Source organism: Terrapene carolina, unplaced genomic scaffold (assembly GCF_002925995.2).
Source record: "Terrapene carolina triunguis isolate 2854851 unplaced genomic scaffold, T_m_triunguis-2.0 Scaffold517, whole genome shotgun sequence".
Lineage (NCBI taxonomy): Eukaryota > Metazoa > Chordata > Testudines > Emydidae > Terrapene > Terrapene triunguis.
Genome location: NW_020664868.1, coordinates 1,817,026 through 1,839,312, shown reverse-complemented (window position 1 = coordinate 1,839,312; position 22,287 = coordinate 1,817,026). Strand labels below are relative to the sequence as shown.

Genomic DNA, 22,287 nt, shown 5'->3' with positions numbered 1-22,287 from the left:
GGGACAGCGCCCCCTAGCGAGCCCCTCACCCCACTCCCTGAAGCACAGCGCCCCCTCCGCTCAGAGCGGCTCCTCTCTGACTCTGGCACCGCGCCCCATCCTGCGGCCTCCCCGCGCCCGTGCTCACCTCAGTCAGGCGGGAGCAGGACTCCGGCTTGGAGACGCTGTGGCTGTTGAAGAAGATGCTTTTCCTGGCTGTAAGGAACAGAGCGAGGTCACGAGCCCGGCTCACCTGGGCTCAGGCAGCGTGCGCCCGGGAGATTCTCCGGCACGGGGCTCCAGAGAGACTCTGGGCTCAGTGGTCACCAGCTCAGAGCCATGCAGTCTGCCCCCGCCGGGGATCTGGCCCCCATTGACCCCAGTGGGGCAATGGATGGTTGACCCCGGCAGGGGATCTGGTCCTTTCTCTGAGGGACGAGGGCACGTGAACGCTTTTTCACCCCAGGTTGCCCGGCTTGACTCCAGCTCAGTACAGAGCAAACCTGATGGTCATCCGTGCAATGAGCTTGCTGGGCCTCCGCCCTGTTTCTCCAGTAGGGCAGGAACCCGTGGCACCGAACCGCCCCCCAAGGACTGGCGCTAACTGCTCCCCCCGCCCGCCCCGGGCAGCCTCAGCAGGGAGACCGAGGGCTGGAGGGACCACAGAGTCTCAGTTCCAGCCCCCACAGGAGGAGATGGCCCAGGTGCCACCTCTCCCCCATCCACACACACACCTGATTCCCCCCGCGGGAAGTTCTTCAGGGACGGCCGGCGCACCACAAAGTGGGAGGAGCCTACCACGAAGACCTTGAAGAGGACGGCGTCGTGGTTGACGAAGCTCTGTAGCAGGCAGGGGGCGCTCACCTCCCCCAGCCCCTCCTCGTTGAAGATCAGCGCCATCTATGGGGGGGAGGCGGGGAGAGCGGAGAAGAGCAGGGTAATGGACGGAGGGGCCTCCATAGGGCGGGGACGGGTCTATAGGGGGCCTCTCTTGAGGGATGGGGAAAGGGGAGGGGCTTTCTTAGCCCCACCGCCTGCTGGCATCCCGCTAGCCCTGGTTGCCATGGCAACTTGCCAGCAGCCAATTGCAGCTGGAGCCAGAGGTGTGGCTTGTGAGTGGGGCGCAGCTCCCAGCATGCAATGCTCTCTGTTGGGCCGACTCGTTGCATGTGGGGAGTTCCATGCAATGCCCTATACTGAGCCACTGCCCGGCCCCACAGCATGCTGGGAGGCATGGTCTCGTCCAGAGACACCTCGGTGGCTGCATAATGAGGACTAGGAGGGTCAGAGAATGGGTGGCAGGGAGGGAAGGGCTCAGAAATACAGTCCTGGTGCCTCATGGGAATTGTAGTTCAGGTGCCTCATACCTCAATAGGTGGGGCTTCCTAGCTGGACTACATCTCCCATGATGAACCAAGCTTTCCCCTCCTGAGCCACAGCGGTGCATCATGGGAGATGCAGTCCGCCTGGGCAGCTAGTCTGTAGGACAGAACGGAGGCATAAAGCAGCTGAACTACAGCTCCTATGATGCACTGTGGGGGCTGAGGAAGAGGAGAATACCTTGGTGCATCATGGGAGATTGAATTCAGTGCCTAGAGCATGAAGAAATAAAGGTCCCAGACTACAACTCCCACCAAGTACCCCAGCAACATTTCCAAATAGAAATTTTTGGGTGTTTGGCCAAATTTGGGGTGGGGGGGTTTCTGTGTTCTTTTTTTTCTGAGGAAAAGTCGGATTTTGCCGGTGGGCAGCAGACGCTTTCTGTGTAGTCGAAAATCTGATTTTTCCATCAAAAACTATTTAAATGCAAAAACTTCCCAGCGGCCCCACTGCTGACCCACCCTGATCTCTGGCATTGCCTCTTGGTGTGTTGAGAAGGCACTTGCCCCTCCTTTCTGACCCACCCACCCCAAAGTCTCCTAGTGCTTTTATACCCCCCCCCCCAAAAAAAAATGGGTCAGCAGAGGGATTTGAACCCACAACCTCTCACGCAGCCACCCAGGCCTCCGTGGCTTGAGCTAAAAGAATAATTCTGTTAGCGAGCCACGGTAGTAGGCTGTTATCCTCTGGAGGAGAAGCTATAGCCGACCCGTTACGAGCAGGTTCTGGGACACGATTCTACTGACCTCGTGGGAGCTGGGTCCATGAGCCACCCGGGTTTTGCAAACTGAAGGAGGAAGAGGAGGAGTCAGTGGACAGTGAGATGACTTAGCCTCGCCCCCTTGTTCCACCCCGGACTCTGACTCATCCAACAAGAGCCAATGGGGCTCCTGGACCTGGAACTTTCTACCCCAAATCCCTTCCCTCCGAGCTGTTGGGGGTGTGACCAAAGCCAGGCCCCCCCCAGCACGTCCCCCAATCAGAGGCTGGGGGACTGCAGCAGCTCCCACCTCCTCCCCCAGGGGGCTGTGCCCTGCCCACACCCGCTCCAGCCCTGCCCCATCTCCGCTCTGGCTCAGAAGCCGGCAGTGCCAGTGTACCTGCCCTGTAGCCCCCTTTGCCCCACAGTCAATAAGGCCCCGAGTCGGCAGTTTATTTGGCCAGCGTTCCCTTAGGTGGGAATGTAAAAACCAGCCCCACCCAGGCGCCCAGCAGGATTCGAACCCGGGTCCCCCTTGAGCACTTGCCGCTACTACTTGCGCCAAAGGAGCAACTCCACAGGCCAGCAGCAGCAGCAGGCTGTTATCCCCCCCCTCCAGCCCACGCTTTGCCCACGGCTCAGCATTGCAGGGCGAGCCGGGGAGCACCGAGGCCTGGAAACTCATTGCACTGGTGGGATTGCAAGACCAGCATGGCGGGGTGCACAGGTGTCAGGGCAGGTGGGGGGAGGGGAGGTGCTCTGGTTCACCATCAGCACCTATCGCCATGAGGCTGATTCTCCTCCCCCTCCCCCCAGGTATAAAGGCCCCACGGATTAAGGAGGTGCTGGGCTCACTCACTTAAGGGGAAGGTGAGGCCCTGCTCCCGGATCCGCGCCGCCGCCTCGCTCCCGGTCCCGCTGTTCAGCTCCACGTAGGGCGGGGAGAAGATGCAGCTGTCTGCAGAGCAGGGTGGGGCAGAAATAAGGGGGGAGCAGGTGGTTTGCATAGGTGTGAGCTGTCCCCCCTCCCCGCCCCGCTGTGAGGCTCCACCACCCATCCCTCGCCCATGTGCACGGCGCTGCCTCCGCCCCCACGCCCGGCCCCCAACACACACAGACCCAGACGCTTGCCCCACCCCACTCAGCTCCTGCCTTCCTGACTTCCCTGCTTCCTTAGCTGTTCCACAGAACTGGGTCTCTCTCCCCCCCATGTTGGGACTGAACCCCTAATTCCCACACATGGCTGCTGCCTGAGCCAAAAGCCAAGCTCTTAACCACGCCTGTAGCAGGAGCTCTATGGGGCCCAGCCCCCGTTAGCGGGCCGTGAGTCACCGCATTCACACTGGCCACCTCCTCTCTAACCTTGCCCTGCAGGGAATACGGTTCAGAGCAGAGAATGCTGGATTCTGAAGGCCTACGCTAATGCTTTGATCACCGGGCCAGCCTTCCTCTCTGGTCCGACAGCGTCCCCCTCTGGTGTGGGATTCAAATGAGGGGACTGCTTCAGTCAGTTCTGGGGGAAGATCGCAACTGGATACTGGCCACCCGGGCTTTACCAGGACACCCCAGAATCTCACACCTTGATCCTGAAGTTCCCGGAGGAGGCGACAGGATTCGAAGCGGTCCAGGAGCAGCCGTACAGCTGGAAATGGGTCAAGGAGGATGATGCTGGAATAGGTTTCCACGTAGGTCTGAAGAACCAAAGCACTTGTGTAATTAGTCCTGGGGGCGGGGGAGGTTTAAAGCCGCAAAGCCAATTAGTGGGTTTGTGTTGATCACCTCGCTGCAAACGATGCACCTGAGGTGCTGTCTAGACTCAGACGCATCCGAGTGCTTCGAACGCATTCTGGGTAGTGGAATCCAAAAGTCACTTCCTGTACTAAGGAGCACTATAACCAGAGCTACCACTAGTGGGAGACAAAGACACCACGTGCACCTAAGCAGGGGACACGCGAGTATCTGTCAAGAGGTTAGTTCCCCTCCATATTTGGCACTGCTGCTGGAATCCTGTGTCCAGTCCTGGTGTCCACAATTCAAAAAGGCCGTTGATAAATTGGAGAAGGGTCAGAGAAGAGCTGGGGGAATAAGGACTATCTTATAGGGAGAGTCTCAAAGAGCTCCATCTATTTCGCTTAGCAAAGAGAAGATGGCTTGATCCCACTCTATAAGGACCTACGTGGGGAACAGAAATTTGATCACGGGCTTTCCAGTCTATCAGAGGAAGATCTAACAAAATCCAATGGCTGGAAGTTGAAGCTGGAAAAATTCAAACTGGAAATAAGCCGTCCATTTTTAACAGGGTAATTAGCCATTGGAAGAACTTACCAGTGGTTGTGGTGGATTCTCCCCGGCTGGCCATTTGCTGAATCAAGAGGGGATTTTTCTCTTTTCTTTAAAGATCTGCTCCCGTTCAAGCAGGAATCATTGCAGGGAAGGTGGGGATGGCCTTGGCGATCCTAGTGGAATCTACTAACCTGCCCCCAGTCCTTACCTGGAAGTCGCGGATGAGCTGGTGAGACTGGCTGTCGTAGCCGGACTCGAGGATCAGGTCGGAGAGTTTGTGGATGATGACGTCAAAGGGGCCCTGCTCACAGAGGGGTTTGGCCAAGTCAATCTGGGACGGGAGGAGAAGCGGAGATTAAAAACCCTTCTTTGCTGGGAGCCGGAGCTAGGCCGGGAACCCGTCCCACGAGAATATTCAAGATCTCCCAACATTTCCCAGCCCTCATCAGGACGAATCCAAGACCTTAGGAACTGTTTGGCCAAAGAAAAACCCCAGAGGAAGAGAGCGCCAGGGGGTCACCACGCTTACCCGGGCTGGGAGACACCCAGGGGTCCACCCCTGCTCTGGAAAAGACACTTTGGATAAGAAGTGGTGAGATTTCATTCCAAAGGTTGTATTTCCCCTTCTGTTCTTTCATTATAACCAGCTGTCAGTTATCTTGCGGAGTCCACCTTCTCCAGTGAGACACCGAGGGGCCTTATTTTAGATTTTAACTCCTTTATAAAGGCCAAGCAAAGTGGCCTACGAGAGCTCGAAAAGACTTGCTTTAAGCCATCGCTTTTACTATTCGAACCTTGTCCCTGGTGGGCCACCCTAGTCAAAGAGAAGTAGCCCCGCTCCTCAAATTGCCCAGAAGACAAGCGCACCCTTGGAAGGGTGACGAATGTGTTAGGTACTAAAGGATTAATAAATGGTTGGTTGGTTACGAATAAGCAGGTGTCCTGATTTGAGAAACGCTGTTCAAGTTAAAAGCTGATCTGAAAAGAAAAGTGTTAAACAAGTAAGCTAACACTCCCTGGACTCAACAACAAGGGGGTAGCTGTTGGATCCAATTATATATCAGCAAACCTGCTTCGGTAGATTTCAGCTTTAAGAGCTAACTGACACTCAGGCAAATTCACGTGTGCATAATTTGGTCTTCCCCATCCTAGTGGAGGATTCTGATCTTGAGGCTAATAGCTCTTCTCAGGGGGGGATTTCTCAATCTTTCCTGTCCCCGACTCCAGCAGGCCGAGCAGCCCCTGTGACGGCTGGAAGGTGAAGCTAGATGAATTCAGATGGGATCGAAAGCGAGCGTTTTTAACGGGGAGGGTCGCGAATCTTTGGAACGATTGGCTGGGCGTCCTGGCAGGTTCTCGGTCGCTGGCAATTTGTAAATCAAGCTGGGACGGGCTTTTTTTTTTAAAGAAGATCTGCTGAAGTTCAAACGGGGATTAGTGCGTGTGTGATGCAGGTCAGAAGAGTGACAGCGGTGCCTTCAGGCCCGCGAATGCCAGGTGCAAGCCCCTATTTGCCACGCTAGTGACATTCTTGCTGACTCTTGTTTTGAGGGAAATTCCAGGCCTGAGGCCCCCTTCCCCAGGAGACGTTTCGGTTTGGACAACTCAGCATTTTTGGGCGAGAAAACTGCCACTGAAAACTTCCCGCCCTGCTCTTCCGACAGCGGCCTTTGACTTTCCACCCCGCTGTGCCTTACGCCTTTGGTCCCGCCACCCACGGCACCGCTAGGAACCCGGTTGTCTCCAGTGAACACAGACATTCTGAGCCGCTGCAAAGTAATACTACAGCGTAGCGGGCAAAGCAAGCAGTGCGTCCCTCCCCAGAAGTGGATGCAGTTTAGTGGGGGGGAAGTGATCTCTTTATAATCAGCTGCCTTGCCCCGCCCCAGAGGTGGATGCCTTCAGTGGCGGGGCGGGGGTGGGGGATCCTAAATTGATCTGATCCTTCACGCTATCTGAACGCTGTGATGATTCATCACCCGAGGGAGAGGGGGGAATGACCACACACCAGCGAACAAAGCATCAGTCTCTTTCACGCCCACCTGAGTTAACGCCTTATTGGCTCCGCGCCATATTGGTCATCCTCCGCCGGTGCCACCCAGAAACGGCTCTAGCTTTATCTCTGTGGACTTTGCCAGCCGCTGTCAGTTTAAACCAGTTCTTATTGACAGACGGGGCCGATCCCAGCGCAGGCAAACAAAGACAGGCACTTAAACCCTCAGCCCCTCTGCAGAGGGAGGCGATGGGTTCTGGCACGCGCCATCTTGGGTGCCCATCACCCTGGTATCCAGGCGGCTGGGTCATTGACCTATGCTCCCGCCCCCGCTTGATTTTTATCCCCGGTCCTCCAGCCAGCTCCGCGTTGCTCTGAGCAGGGCCAAGAAGACCCAGGGTGGGGAGGTCAGTGCTGACCCCAATGCGGCGCTAGGGGGCGCTGTAGGGAGCAGAGCTCGGTAGGGGGCGCACTCCCCTCTGAGTCCCAGCGTGGTGCATGAAGACCGCAGTAATTCCCCTATAGATATCCATACCCCTAGCACAGCGGTTCCCAGACTTTTGAGGGTCACGCCCCCCCCTTACCCCATCTGCACACACCCGCTGCAGCCAGGGCCAGGAGCGGGGCTGTAGCTTGGGGGGGGGGGAGGGATGCGGACAGGGATTAAGGGGGCCAAGCTGGGGGCTGGCGCAGGGCCGGGAGCAGAGCCATGCCGAGGCTGGGTTGGGAGCCGGGGCTGGGGGCAGGACCAGAGCAGAGCTGGGGGCAGGGAGGGGCAGGGAGGGGCTGGGTGGTGCCCCCTCCTGGGTCAGCCCCATCCTGCCCTGTGGCACCACCCTCTCCCCGGCACTGGGAACAGCACTGACTCATCCGCGAGTCACCCACGCCCCTCCCTATAACATCAGGGTGTGCCAAGGTCTCCCAGTCAGCCAGGCCAGACCCTGCTTAGCCTGCTGGCACGTGGCCAAAAGTTCCCAGTAGCAAACCTCAGGGGTGGCAGCTTCCCCCCCGCACACCTCTGCTCCCAGGCGACCCACGGCTCGGACTCACCTCTATGACTTCATAGCCTCGTTTCCTGGGCAAACAAAATAAAGAAAAACTGAGTCAGGGGTTTGCACCAAAGCATCCTGCTGAGAGAGGCAGCGTGGCCCAGTGGTTAGCCCACAGGACTGGAGTCTAGGGGTCACGGGATCAACTCCCCTCCCTTTGCCACAGACTCCCTGTGCAGACTTGAGCCAATCACTTCTAATCGCTCCCTGCCTCAGTTTCCCCACCTGTGAAACGGGGATAATAATCCTGTCCTTGCCTACTTAGATCTAGAGGCGAATGTGACATTCTTTTCTCCTAAGGGGTGTCGTACTGAAAGGTCCTAATGCCTTTGATCCAAAGCCAACCACAGGCCTCGCTGGGCTGAGCTCCTTGCTTCAGGTTCAATGGGAGGAGCAATGAAGCCGTTCTCTGGGCTCAAGAAGGCTGCAGACACCAGGGGCTTACCGCCCAAAGCATGGCAGGTCAGAGCTAAGCCACGCCCAGTGTGGTGTTTTCCCTGGGCTGCAGGCTGTGGGATATCTGCCAATGGAGGCCACAGAGGGACGCTGTTTCTTGCGCACAGGACCTGCTGGAGAGGCAGAAGTGGGCATTTCGGTGCAAGGAAGCTGCCGTGCTCACGAGACCAGGACTGTGCGTACGTTTCTTGTGAATAAACAGGACTGCGCCAAAGAACACACCTGCTTTGTAGCATCAATTTCTCCTCCTAACGGAAGCAACTTTGCAAAGGCCGGGAACACCGGCAAAACCGCATAACTTTAAACTGGCGCGAACCCCTGTGTTGAGACCTATTTTTGTTTAAACCCGTCTTCTTTCACGTCAGCTTAAATCGGAACAGGTGGAAGCTAAACCGAACCTATGCGGCTCTTAAACAGAAACCGGGGCTTTCGCACTGGGGTTTGGGTTGCTTTCCTTGGAGCAGCTTTGAAGCCGATTTAAGGTAACCCTTTCCCATGAGGACAAGGCCCACACACTCTGGGGCAAGATTTTGGTGGGCGTCTGCAAGGAATTTGGAATAAAACTGTCCTCATTCGAATTGGTTGGGCTATCAAACTAGGAAACTTCTATGCTGACATCAATGGCCAAACAGACTTGCATGCAATTGACAAAAGGTGTGAGTTACAACTGATTTTGTTATTTCAGTGCAAGTTTGGATGTAGTATGTGTCTGTGCAGCGCCTGGCGCATCGGGACCCTGATCTCGGTCGGAGTCTGGGCAGCGCCCGGCACGGGGGGGGCCCTGATCTCAGTCGGGGTCTGGGCAGTGCCCTGATGTCTTCTGTGGCATCTAGGCAGTGTCTTGCTACAAATAATAAAGAAGGACTTTCATTCCTTCTCTGTGCAAACGTCACAAGTCGATGCCCAAGAACCTGCTGAGACAGTGAGGGAGAACAGGGGAGGGAGAAAGGAGAGGAGGGAAAGCCAGAGATAAGGGAAGTGGAGAGATAAGATAAGGAGCAAGGGAGGGAGAAAGTAGATCTATTATGTGGGCCTTTAGTGTGCCAACCCTGAGAGGCTTTAACCAATACACACAAGGGGGGGTGCCCCTTAGGGTGAATGATCCTGTGATTCATGCTGTGAGCATGGGATCACGCACGTCGCTCCGTGCCTCGGTTTCCCCATCTGTAAAATGGGGTTGATAATCCTCCCTTTGCCTATTTAGATAGTGAGTGCTTTGGGGCGGGGATTATGTCTCACTTGGTGGCTGGGCAGTGCCCGGCGTGATGGGACCCTGATCTAGGCTGGGGTCTGGGCAGCGCCCGGCACGACGGGGCCCTGATCTCAGTCGGGGTCTGGGCAGCGCCCGGCACAACGGGGCCCTGATCTCGGCCGGGGTCTGGGCAGCACCTGGCATGACGGGGCCCTGTTCTCAGTTGGCGTCTGTGCAGCGCCCGGCACGACGGGGCCCTGATCTCGGTCGGGGTCTGGGCAGCACCTGGCATGACGGGGCCCTGTTCTCGGTCGGGGTCTGTGCAGCGCCCAGCGCGACGGGGCCCTGATCTCGGCCGGGGTCTGGGCAGCGCCCGGCACGACGGGGCCCTGATCTCGGCCGGGGTCTGGGCAGCGCCCAGCACGACGGGGCCCTGATCTCGGCCGGGGTCTGGGCAGCGCCCAGCACGACGGGGCCCTGATCTTGGTCGGGGTCTGTGCACCGCCCGGCACGACGGGGCCCTGACCTAGGCCAGGATCTGGGCAGCGCCCGGCGCGATGGGGCCCTGATGTCGGTCGGGGTCTGGGCAGCGCCCAGCGCGACGGGGCCCTGATCTCGGCCGGGTTCTGGGCAGCACCTGGCACGACTGGGCCCTGATCTCGGTTTGGGTCTGGGCAGCGCCCGGCGTGACAGGGCCGTGATCTCGGTTGGCGTCTGTGCAGCGCCCGGCACAATCTCATTTGGTGCCTCTAGACTTTGCTGCAAGTCACAGAATGAATAAGGCCCCTGAAGTGCTTTACAAACCATGGTCCTGATCCGATGTCCATGGAAAGGGATCCCAGCGGCTCTGGATCAGACCCACCCACCCCGACATCAGCCGAGGGCAGCTCGTTTCCCCTAACCAAGGCTGTCCCGGGGCGGGGGAAGGGGAAGCTGGCTCTTTAAGAGGGCGTGGCTCCAGGTAGCCTGCCTCCCAGGTGAAGGGAATGAGCCCAGGAGTGGAGGGGAAGGTGTTGCATAAGGTGGGAGGGGACCTGCTGGGGGAATATAAGGGCAGCCTCCTGGGTGGGGGTTGAGGTTCTTAGATCCCAGGGGCAGGGCTTGGAGTCTGGGGATGCTAGCTCGCTGTGGATGGACAGAGAGAGTTGTGTTGTTTTGAGCTGTCTGTTAATACATCACAGTAGCTGGGAAAACAGCCCCTTTCCCCGGGGAATCTGATTAACCAGGGAAGGAAGGGTAATGGAGGCCTTAGTGGGGTCCCGAGGCCAGACCACAGCCTGCCCCTTTGAGCCCCCCCACACAAAACATTTGTCACAACTGGCCAGAAAGTCCCTTTGCTTCCTAGAGTATAGGAACCAGAGGCAGCGTGGCCTAGTGGACGGAGTACTAGACTGGGTGGCAGGAGCCCTGGGTATACCTGGCTCTGTGATGGGGGGCAAGTCCCTTCCTGCCCCCCCCCCCTTCCTGTGCCTTAGTTTCCCCCAGCTGCAAAATGAGGATGATGACACTAACTTCCTTGGTAATTTGCCTTGAGATGGCAGGGGTGGCTGGGACTCGGAGCAGCGGGCGCTGGCCAGTTCCAGATTCCCGCCTCAGTGAGGCAAAGGACCGTCTGATGTTGCAAAAACACAAGCCCGGAGCTGGTCTGAACCAACAGGAAGCAGCTCAACCCTGCGGAGCCAGGCGGTGTTAGGTGAGAGCCTCCGGGCCCAGAGCCCTTGTCCTCTGTTGTGCAAAACAGACCTGGGGCTCATTTAATTCTGGCAGCTGGAATGGGGGCAGGAGGTCAAAACACAAAGAAAAGTCAGAGTGAAATTCACCCCCGTGCTGGGAGCCTAAATCCATCCCCGGACTCCTGGGTTCTTTCCCCAGCTCTGGGTGGGAAGTGAGATCTATGTAGGGCAGGCTGGATTAAAGCAGGGAGCTGGGAGGCGTCGTGCAGTTTTATGAGGCGCGTGTTATCAAATGGCCAGGACTCCTGGGTTCTTTCCCCAGCTGCCAGTAGGGTGTGTGAGCTATGGGTTAGAGCGGGGGGCTGGCAGTCAGGACTCCTGGGTTCTATTCCCAGCTCTGGGAGGGGAGGGGTGTCTAGTGGTAAGAGCAGAGAGAGGCTGGTAGTCAGGACTCCTGGGTTCTCTCTCCAGTTTAGGAGGGGGACTGTGGTCTAGTGGCTAGAATCAAGATTCCTGGGTCTTATCCCCAGCTCTGCTACTGACTCGCTGTGTCCCCTAGGGGGGCAAAGGGGCCCTTGCTGCTCCGTGCCTCAGTTTCCCCATCTGTAAAATGGGGATAACGATACTGACCCAGCTCAGAGACCCTCGGATGAAAGGCGCTACGTAAGCACCAAGTATTGTATGTGATCTTAGCAACTGAGCTTCCGTCTGCTCTGTGTCGCTATTACAGATCCCTGTGGGGCGTAGTTATTGACTAGAGATTTACCCTTGGCCCCTCAGCCAACATGTCCAATCTTCTCCCCCCAGCTAATACAGTAATTAATGCTTAGCTCTTAGGGGTCAATGGAAGCAGGAGGATGTGGGCGCTAGTTCCCCTATAAAGGTCCGGGGATTGTTACACTCAGCCATGTGCGGTGCTCCCCTCCAGAGGTGGCTGCATTTCGGTGGTGCCATGCGTATGCTGCTTGGGGGCTCATTTGGGACAAAATGCAACCGGGGGGGTGAGGTTAAAATCTACGGAGCGGGTACAGACCCTGTAACTAGCATGGCTTGGGGAGGCAGCGGCCGGGGTACTAACCTCAGATGTGGGAAACTTGGTTTCAAGTCCCCTGCTTGGCCCAGATCCTCAAATGCATGGAGACTGCATGGGTAGGACTGGAAGGGAGGAGTATCAGTACCTTTGAGGATCTGGGCCTTAGCCGTTCTGTGCCTCAGTTTCCCCAGCGGTACAGTGGGGATAACAGTCCTGCCTCCCAGGGATAAATACATGAAAGTGGGTGTGGCGCTCTGACCCCGCAGTTATGGGGGCGGTCAGTTCACCCCACAGCTAGAGGAAAGCTTGAGATGCAGAGCGAGAGGTTCAGAAGCAGAAAGCCAGTCAGATCGGTAGCTGGTGCAGCAGTTTTCACCAGTCCCTCGTGCACGCCCTGGGCTACCCGCCCCTCTTTTTGCCCTGTTCCCAAGGATCTCCCAAGGCGCTGAGCACCAGAGACTCTGTCCCTTACCTGCAGAGATCCTCAAAGCCCTGGAAATTCAGTTTCTTTTTCTTCTTGTCGGTCAGGCAGTAGCCGATGCGTTTCCCTTTCCTCCAGCTTGGCATCTTTTTGCATCCGCCTCTTTATTGAAAAAATAAATAAACCAAGCCCCACACCTCTCGGTGTGGAAATCTCCCTCTGTGTGAAATGTGAAAATATTGTCTCCGCTGCCTCCGGGCCTCTGCCCTCTTCGATCCGAAAGCGCCGGCCCCTCCCCAAGTGGCAAAGTCCTTTGCGAGCAGGAACTGGGCAGGGTGCACGCAAGGTGGCAAATTCTATCTTCCTCCGATCAGCTGATGTGCCGTAAATATCGATCCGTGTTGCTTAATAACTCACGGCCGGGAGCCTGTTACCTGAGCCTGGGCTGGGGCTGATTGTCAGCCGTGATAAACGCCGCGAAACGCACGCGGAGCACCAGACCTCTGGCCTGTGATGCCGTCGGGTTGGTTACACCCCGTCCAATTTAGTGCCTTGCAAATGCTGAAGCAGAGATTTCTGCTGAGCCTCCCCCAGAAAGCATCCCTCAGACTTGGGCCATCAACCACCTGATCCCTGGTACCTGCAGAAAATAGGGGTCTCCCCCTTTCTGTGCGTCAGCCGGGCCGGTGCTCAGATCGTATTGCACCAGCAGCCTGGGAAGAAACCTAGTGATTGATTCCCCTCCACACACAGGTGGAAATTTGAGCAAAAGGATATGCGTGGGAGCGCCAATCTCTTCTGCATTTAGATGCAGGAAGATCAAAGGCTGCTAGTGGCTAGTTGGGTGACCTTGGCCAAGGCATGTTCCTGCTTTGTGCCTCAGTTTCCCCCTCTAAAAGCGGGAGGGGCTTTGGGATCTACTGATGGAAACAGAGGTTGGACAATTATAATCAATCTCATTACTTTCCCTGCCCTCCCAGGTCTCCCCCCCCCCCCCAATTCTGTGATGCCTGAATTTGACAAGAGCCCTCCCACACTCCACCCACACCTTCCCAGTGGGGTTGGGGGTATGACCCGCAGTGCCTTCTCCTCTTGGCCGGGGCTGGCTGTCCAGTAGAGATCCCCCCTTAGCCTGCAAATTGGCAGGCCTGCCACCTGGCTAACGTTGATCGTCGTCTGGCTGAGTGTCACGGGTCCCTCTGCAGGGAGAGAGGCCTTCGCCTTGGATTCGCCATTATGAAATTTGTAAAATCCCCCCCACGCCCCAGTGTTAGAACTCATCCTCCCGCTCCAAGACCCCAAGCAGCTGTGGCTTGAGCTGAAAGGGAGATCTCCCCATTAGCTCTCTAAGGGGCTATGACACATGGAGGTGCAGTTCTGCGCTCAGCCAGCAGAGGGCAGAGGTGCATGCCCCCGTCCATTGCCCCGCCTGGCTCCTTGCAGCCAGGGATCACTTTATCAACATCCTGCTGTGTCTTTAAAGCTGCCAGGGGCTCCCTTTGCGCCGCGCAGAACAGCTCCGGCCCCCCTCTCTGCCCCGCTATCTCGCCGCGCCCTCTGCATCTCCAGCCCGATATTTCCCCGCGTCTGTGCGGCCAGTCCGGACGCGGACACGCAGCCTCAGGTCTAATGCTGAGTTGAGGTTTTGGGGGCCTGTGACCGCCTAGGCCTGTCTCGGGGAGATCTCCCTGTCTTAGGTTTCTGTATCGTTGCGGGGCCAGGGAATTGTGGGTAATGCCATGGGAGAAGGTGACAGCCCGCTAAGGACTATGGGGAGGGGGGAAATCAGGCAGATTCACTCCAGAGAGGTACTCCCCACTGGGGAGGCTGGCCTAGACTGGTTCAAACTGGGTTCCCCAGAGAGCAGCAGACAAAGAAAGGATTCTTGGCTAAATTGCCTGGGTTTAAACTGGCCTGGGACCTTCTTTCTGATCCTGCAACACACCAGATACAGGTGCAGTTTGCCCAGAAATGTGACAGATGCCAGGGCAGGAAGGTGACCCCCTCACCCCCCGCTGCTTCCCTGCCACCCCAAACTGAACCCACTGGGATGCTTTCATCCCAGTGAACCCCCAACCTGACTGCCCTGCACCCCCCAACTCCAGTGATCAACCCCCCCATATTTTCCCAGCACCCCCTCTGCAGGATCCAGATCTGCCCAATTAACGCAGCCTTTCCCGGCAGGTACTTTCCACGGGTGAACTGAAAGTGAAAGGGAAAGAGGCGAGTGGCCGTGTCTCTGCAGAGGGCCCTGTCTGCCTGTCTCCCTCCCACAGCCCCCAGACGGACGGCGAAATGTCGCGTGGGTCCAGCGCCGGCTTCGATCGCCACATCACCATCTTCTCCCCCGAGGGGCGTCTCTACCAAGTGGGTCAGTCTGTGGGGCACCGGCCGGGGGTGGGGGGTTTGCACGTTTCTCATCCCTTGGGACTGAGGCCAGAGCGGGATTGGCACCCTTGCTCCCAAGCTTGGGGCCTGGAATAATCAATTGAGGGGGGGGGAGTTTGCTGCTGGAGATCAGGACTCTTGGGTTCTGTCTCCGGCTCTGGGAGGGAAGCGGGGTCTAGTGGTTAGAGCAGGGGGGCTGGGAGCCAGGACTCCTGGGTTCTCTCCCTGGCTCTGGGAGGCCACGGAGTCCAGCAGCTAGAGGACACGGTTGGTGTCAGAAATCATGGGTTCTGGTCCTGGTTCTGAGAGGCAGCAGGGTCTAGTGTAGGGGTGGGCAAACTGCGGCCCGCCAGCCGTTTTAAGCCGGCCCTCGAGGTCCCACTGGGGAGTGGGGTCTGGGGCTTGCCCCGCTCTGGAGCTCCAGCCAGGGAGCAGGATCAGGGGCCGCTCCACGCGGCTCCCGGAAGCGGCGGCATGGCCCCCCTCTGGCTCCTACGCGCTCCAATGGCCCCCTCCGGCGCTCCAATGGGAGCTGCAGGGGGGGCGCCTGTGGACAGAGCAGTGCGCCACCCGGAGCCTGCACCTCTGAGCCTCTCCCCACACCCCTGCCCCAGCCCTGATCTCCCTCCTGCTCGCCAAACCCCTCGGTCCCAGCCCAGAGCACTCTCCTACACCCCAAACTCCTCATCCCCAGCCCCACCCCAGAGCCCACACCCCCAGCCGGAGCCCTCTCCCCCCCCCCGCATCCTACTTCCCCGCCCAGAGCCCCCTCCCGCACCCCAACCCCAATTCTGTGAGCATTCATGGCCCGCCATACAATTCCTATTCCCAGATGTGGCCCTCAGGCTAAAAAGTTTGCCCACCCCTGGCCTAGTGGTTAGAGCTGGGGAATTAGGAGTCAGGACCCCTGGGTTCGATGCCTGGGTCTGGGAGGGGAGTGGATCTAGAGTGGGTTAGGACAGGGGCGGGACTGGGAATCAGGACACCTGGGCCCTATTCTCAACAGCATACTGATTTGCAGCATGGCCTCAGGCAAGTCCCCCCCCCCCCCCCCCCCCGCTGCCTGCCTCAGTTTCCCCATTTGTAAGAGGCGGCCGCCCTGCAGCAGCATGTACGTTTTTGTCTGTGAAGCCCCGATGGAAAGCCCTTGAGCAGTGCCACACCCCCCCCCACACACCTCCCTCTCTCTTCTTGCATTTACCGATTGCTGTCTCTGGTTGCAGAATACGCCTTCAAAGCCATCAGCCAGGGGGGGCTGACCACCGTGGCCGTGAGGGGGGAGGACTCTGTGGCCGTGGTCACCCAGAAAAAAGTGCCGGTAGGAGCCCAGTGTGTGGGGGAGAGGCCGGAGATCGGGGGTGGGGCCCTGCCTTAACGAGCCCTGCCTTGGCTCTTTGCTGGCATAGATCACGGCCCCGATCCTTGTGCCAGCTGCACCCGCTGTCTGGGGCGCCTTGGGGGAGAAAGGACACGGGCGCCGGAGCTGGAGTTGGGCCAGGACCCCAAGGCTAATGCCTGGGCTCTCGCGCATCATGTGCCACAAACAGCTGGGGTGGTGCTGTCAGCGCTGTGCGGGGAGAGCGCCCCCTACTGAGTCCCCTGCCCCGTTCCCTGCAGCACAGCGCCCCCTAGTGCCACACTGGGGTCAGCACTGACTGTGCGGGGAGAGTGCCCCCTACTGAGCCCCCTGCCCCTTTCCCTGCAGCCCAGCGCCCCCTAGTGCCACACTGGGGTCAGCACTGACTGTGTGGGGCGAGCGCCCCCTACTGAGCCTCCCACCCCGTTCCCTCAGCACAGCGCCCCCTAGTGCCACACTGGGGCATTGGGGCCAGCACTGACTGCCCCTCCCCCCACTCCCTGCCTGAGGTTCCCCACCCTGCTCGGCGCATAAAACCGAGGGATGAGCAGGTCCAGCCGTAGGGTGCAGGGGCGATTTGCACCTGGGCCCCGTGGCAACCCCCCTCCAGCCTGACCCCCGAAGGCAGGACCCATCGGGGCGGCCCGCACTGCAGAGGGAAGGGAAATCACCTGGCGTTGGTGCCTTCACTCCCACCCCTAGGATAAGCTCCTGGATCCCGGCACCGTCACCAACCTGTATCGCTTGACGGAGACCATCGGCTGCGCCATGACCGGCATGAGCGGTGAGTGGGGGGCGGGCGGGCTCCGGTTCCCTCCCAGGGGATGAATCCTGACCCGGCGTTAGCAATTCCTGGTGACGCCCGCTCTGTGCCCGTCCAGGCGGGGAACGAGTCTGGGCCAGCTCCAGGAACAGGGCCTGGGCCCTACCCCTCCACCTTCTCGCTCTGGAGTTCGCTGGTTCAATCCCCGCCACCCCCATCCCCCGTGCGGCGGCCAGAAAGCAGCTCCAGATCTGACCCTGAGACGCTTACGCTGGCTGCCCCAAAGTCCTGATCTAGAGCGCAAGGTGTGGGGGGTCATCTAGTCAGGCTGCCCGGCAAGTTTTTCTCCTCTAGAAACACACTAGCCTGGATGCCTTGAGATCGCAAATGCCCGATATTACGGCAGCGCCTAGGGGCCACGAACTGAGATCAGGGCCCCTGTAGCACTGGGCACTGTCCAGACCCTCCCCCCAACCGAGATCAGGGGCCCCATTTGCTGGGCACTGCCCAGACAAGAGCAAGTTATAGTCCCTGCCCCAAAGAGTTCACTCTCTAAATAGACACAGGCAGGGTGATTATCCCTATTTTACAGATGGGAAAACTGAGGCCTAGAGAGAGGGAGTGACTCGCCCCAGGTGTCTGTGGCAGCCGGCAAGGGGTCAGAACCCTGGTCCTCCGGCTCCGCCCCCTATAAGAGGATGACTCTTGGGTGTAGCAGTGTTAGGACTTTTATCCTGTTTGTGAGATATTCGGCCAGTAGAGAGCAACGGAGTCATTGAACAGTACAGCTCTGATTCCCTGTAGTGGTGGGGACAGACACATGCACACACAGAGCAGGGCTCAGCCCCTCCAGCAGGGGGCGATAGGGACACACACACACACACACACACACACACACACACACACACACACACACACCAGAAGGGAGGGGTGTGGTGCTTGTGCCTCGTTTGACGGGGGCTCCTTTCCCCGCCCAGCCGACGGCCGGTCCCAGGTGCAGCGCGCCCGGCACGAGGCAGCCGAATGGAAGTACAAGAAGGGCTACGAGATCCCGGTGGCGACGCTGTGCCGGCGCCTGGCTGACATCTCCCAGGTCTACACGCAGAACGCCGAGATGAGACCCCTGGGCTGCTGTGAGTGACGGGGGGCAGGGGAGAGCCACCCCACCCCATGGACCCACCCAGAGTCACCCCTCTCCTTTACCCAACCGCTGTCTGTCCCCCACTTAGCCCCACTCACTCAATGACCACCCCCATCCCCTACCCCACCCACAGCCTGCCCCATAACCCCTGACCGCCCCTTAACTCAGCCCTCCCTTAATCACTAACCCCCACACGGCTGCCCCAGCAAACCCTCCAACTTCTTCCCATTCTCCAAACGCCCCCTCCCCCGGGACCCAGGTGGTCCCATATGAGCTCCCCCCCCGCCCCGACTTTATTTCTTTATGGCCACTTCACACTCTGGCTCCAAACTCCCGCCGGTTCGGACTGATAGAGACACAGAATCCCGCCCCTTCCCATGACCCCTCCCTTCCCGGTTCTGTTGGCAGGTATGATCCTGATCGGGATCGACCACGAACTGGGGCCCCAGCTGTTCAAATGCGACCCGGCGGGCTACTACTGCGGCTATAAAGCGACCACTGCTGGGGTGAAGCAGACCGAGGCTAACAGCTTCCTGGAGAAGACCTTGAAGAAGAAACAGGGCTCGCCTGTGGATCCTGTCGAGGTCGGTGTGCGCGTGCGTGTGTGTCCCTGTGTCTCCATGCGTAACACCGTGCGTGTGTGTGTGACCACACAACAGTGCATCACTGTACATGACTGGGTGAACGTATCCCCTTCCTGGAGCAACATGAGCCCTATTGATCGATCAATCAGCCTGGTGCTAGAGTGGAGGCACATGTATACGCAGTCCTCCGCCAACAATCCCACAATGCAACACTCCCTTCAGTGGTGACCTGTCTGGTGAAAGTTTTGAATTCTGCTGTCCAGGGGTCACACGTCCCATTTAAAAAACTAGCACAGGTCGTAGAGCGGAAAAATCAGGACCTATGTTATCTGTCTCGGTAATATCTTGGAGCAGGGAGTTCCGCAGGTTAACCACATGCAAAGTAGAAAAAGTCTTTTTCCTTTTCTTCCTCTGCTGACAGCTGGCGATTACTTGCTTATCGACGGTCCTCTCCACGGACTTCAAGGCCAGCGAGATCGAAGTGGGGATAGTGACATCAGAGAATCCCCGATTCCGGTAAGACCTCTTGGCCTGCAAGTTCCTCCCCCCCATTTCCAGAACAGGTCGCAAATTAACAGCACCCTGTCTTGGTGGCTTGCAGGACACTGAGCGAGGATGAGATCGAGCACCACCTGGTCGCCATCGCAGAAAGGGATTGACCTCAATGACCACTGAGTCCTTCAGGACAAGAAACTGCTTCTGAAAGGGACCCCTCAAAAGCCTGGATCTTAGTTTATCACATTAACATGTGGATTCCCCCAGAGCAAGCCACTGACAACAGGCTAATGTCACGATAGCTTGCAGTGCTTTTTAAAATTTTTAATTAAGAACCCTCCTAGTCCAGTTCCTTCCTGACCCCTATGACCACTGATGGCCTGAAGCATGAGATTTCTCTGTGTATCTCTCTGTCAGGCCTTGTCTTCGTTATGGAAAAAGGTGCATTTAGACCGAGCACTTGCTTAATCTTTATGGGATATGTGTAAAATTAAGCCAGGGCATAAGTCTTTGCAGCAGCGGCAAGCCCTGTAAAACCAGCGACTGTGTCCAGTTCTGGTGCCCACAACTCAAGGAGGATGTTGATAAATTGGAGAGGGGTCTGAGAAGAGCCAGACACATGATTAAAGGATTAGACAACCTGCCTTGAAGTGACAGACTCAGATCAATCTCTTTAGCTTAACAAAGAGACGGTGAAGGGGTAACTGGATCCCAGGCTGTCAGTACCGACGTGGGGGGCAAATATTGAATAACGGGCTCTTCAATCTAGCAGAAAAAGGTCTAACATGATCCAATGGCTGGAAGTTGAAGCTGAACAAATTCAGACTGGAAATTAGGTGTCAATTTTTCACTGAGAGGCTAGCGAACTATTGGAACAATCTACCAAGGGCTGTCCACCGCTGTCAATTTTTAAATCAAGATTGGCTGGTGTCTGCTCTAGGAATTATTTGGGGGAAGTTCTCTGGCCTGTGGTCTATGCAGCTCAGACTAGATGATCACCATCTCCTCTCCCCTTCCCCTTAGTGAAACGGCGCTCAGAACGTTAATGCTCATGATCAGGTCTCTAAATGGTCCGCCGTGGCCTTTTTCATCATCCGATCCGAGGCGAAATTTAACCAGTACAGCTGTGTGCCTGGACAAGCCTGTAAAGCCGTGCTTCGTTTTTAGGGGACTGGTAATGGTGGGAAAATTAAGCCCATGTAGAGTGGAGTGTAAGATTGGATCAATCACTGGAATGTCTAAGGCCTTGTCTAGGCACCAGACACTACACCAGTCTAGGTAGTGAATGCAATTGAACAGGGGAATACCTTTATTGCGGTATAATGGCATCCGTACCGGGGTTTTCCAATAGACTACAGTGCCGTTATAAGAGCGCTATAGCAGAACTAAATTGATTTTTTTTTTTAAATCACATCCCTAAACAAAATACTTATACCAGGACAAAATCTTCTCCTCCCTGAGCCATGCATGTGGATGATCATTAACTAGTTTTGTAAGGCCCAGATCCTCCAAGGTGTTTCGGCACCGAACTGGTTAAAAAGCGCACACCTCTGCTGGAAAGATGTGATTCCCTCAATTGAAACGTGCCGGCACTTGTGGTTTTCATTTCCACCGTCTCCTCTCTGCGTGGGCGGCTGGACCGGTTTGGTGCGGGTCTTTCAGACGGCAACAGGGAAAGACGCGAGTGTGTTTCTAAAGAAAAGGGGTGCGGGTTGTGAAAACCACACACAAGCGGCAGGGGACGATTCAGGGCAGCTGCGGAACCCAGACACGCTGTTACGCGCACCTTGCAATGGACTAGATTGGTAACTGGTGTTTGAAACGGACTATATTTGAAGTTGATTGTGTCCCTTTCAAAGGTCTGCACCGCCCACGTGAGACCGATTTTTATCTTTTTCAGCTAAAGCTCTGGCGCTTGTTGACTTTTTTCCGACAGCAAAGTTCCAGAGGGTTGCGAGAGAGGACTCCCAGCACCCGTTCAACGACCGTTTTAATAAGCAAAGGGAGAACTTGAATCTGTTAAACGTGGAGTTGTATTAACTGCCCCATGGCTTCATGAATGCAGTTAGTTGCTCAGTGGTGCCTCCGAAAACCAGGAAGGGGCGAGTTAAGGTACGACACCCCTGCAAACACACAAGTGATTTTCTCGGGTATGTCAGCTGGGTTCAAGCCAACTTTTACCGGGGATAACTTTTTAAATATTGAATGCAATACAAGCCAGCAGAAAGCCTGTGGCCCCTCTCCCTGAGGTGTGAACGGCTCCCCATTCATTTCAGTGGCCTTTACAAACATGCTAACTACCTCCAGCACATGGGCCATCTAGTCATTTCACCCTGACTCCCAGCACGGCAGCATCCGGGCCCCTTCTGTGTACACTCGTAAATCAGGCACAGAAGCTCTGACACGTTTCCCTTTTCAGGGTCAAACTCTCCTGGCGGTAGGGGGGCAGTTTTTAAAGATTTTTGTCTTTTGGGGGGGGGGGGAGCCATACCCCACTTGTTCTCCCTGGAGGGAGGACAAGCCGTAATGGGCTTAATCTGCAGCAAGGGAGATTTAGGTGAGATATTAGGACAAACTTTCTGACTCTCAGGGCAGTGAAGCTCCGGAATAGGCGTCCCAGGGAGGTTGTGGGATCCCCATCCCTGGAGGTTTTTAAGGACAGGTTGGACTTGGTCCTGCCTCAGCGTGGGGGGCTGGATTAGACGACCTCCCGCGGTCCCTTCCAGCCCGACACGTCTATGATTCGGAGTGTTTGGAAAACACAGCGCTCTGTAAGAGCTGTCACCCTAGGCAGAGCCAACATAAAGCCTAGACGTCAGATTCCTTCAAAACCCCTGGAATGTCTTAGGAGGGGAAAACTGGCTGGCGTAACTAGCTCAGTATCTCAGCCCCTGTTGGATACTCTATTCTGGAATAAGTGGCTCGATTCCAGGCTAAAGAACAGGCGTCCTTGTGGCACCTTAGAGACTAACAAATTTATTTGAGCATGAGCTTTCGTGGGCTACAGCCCACTTCGTCAGATTCATTTTCCACTCCATGCATCTGATGAAGTGGGCTTTAGCCCACGAAAGCTTGTGCTCAAATAAATGTGTTAGTCTCTAAGGTGCCACAAGGACTCCTTGTTCTTTTTGCGGATATAGACTAACACGGCTGCCCCTCTGAAACCTATTCCAGGATTGTTATTCCACACGCAAAGTCAAATGATACCAGAATAGCTTAGGCTGGTCAATGCCAAGTGTGGTCTACACGTCCATTGGGTCACGTGCAGGGGTGTGAAAAATGGAGTGCCTGGCCTAGACACAGCTAGGTCGCTGGAAGAATTCTTCTGTTGACCCAGCGACCACCACCCAGATTAACTACAGCAGCAGAAAAACTGCTTCTGGCTACGCATAAAGCATGT

The 22,287-nt window shown here is 56.9% G+C and overlaps 2 protein-coding genes across 2 annotated transcripts in view; one reads left to right on the top strand and one right to left on the bottom strand.

Moving 5' to 3' along the window:
* Positions 1-12,305, bottom strand: part of LOC112115303 (inositol-tetrakisphosphate 1-kinase-like) — a 13,589-nt gene extending 1,284 nt beyond the window's left edge. The window contains exons 1-8 of the mRNA XM_024212341.1: positions 12,211-12,305; positions 7,386-7,410; positions 4,551-4,673; positions 3,639-3,750; positions 2,919-3,017; positions 2,106-2,146; positions 714-879; positions 128-195 (exon numbers count right to left, since the gene is read on the bottom strand). Coding sequence (XP_024068109.1) covers positions 128-195; positions 714-879; positions 2,106-2,146; positions 2,919-3,017; positions 3,639-3,750; positions 4,551-4,673; positions 7,386-7,410; positions 12,211-12,305 — 729 coding nt within the window. The remainder of the gene's footprint in view (positions 1-127; positions 196-713; positions 880-2,105; positions 2,147-2,918; positions 3,018-3,638; positions 3,751-4,550; positions 4,674-7,385; positions 7,411-12,210) is intronic.
* Positions 12,306-14,454: 2,149 nt separating this feature from the next.
* Positions 14,455-19,051, top strand: LOC112123206 (proteasome subunit alpha type-6-like). Its single transcript, XM_026658851.1, has 7 exons — positions 14,455-14,530; positions 15,771-15,865; positions 16,607-16,688; positions 17,645-17,800; positions 18,217-18,392; positions 18,814-18,908; positions 18,994-19,051. Exons 1-7 carry the CDS (start codon positions 14,455-14,457, stop codon positions 19,049-19,051), a joined length of 738 nt encoding a protein of 245 aa, XP_026514636.1.
* The last annotated feature ends 3,236 nt before the right edge of the window (positions 19,052-22,287 follow it).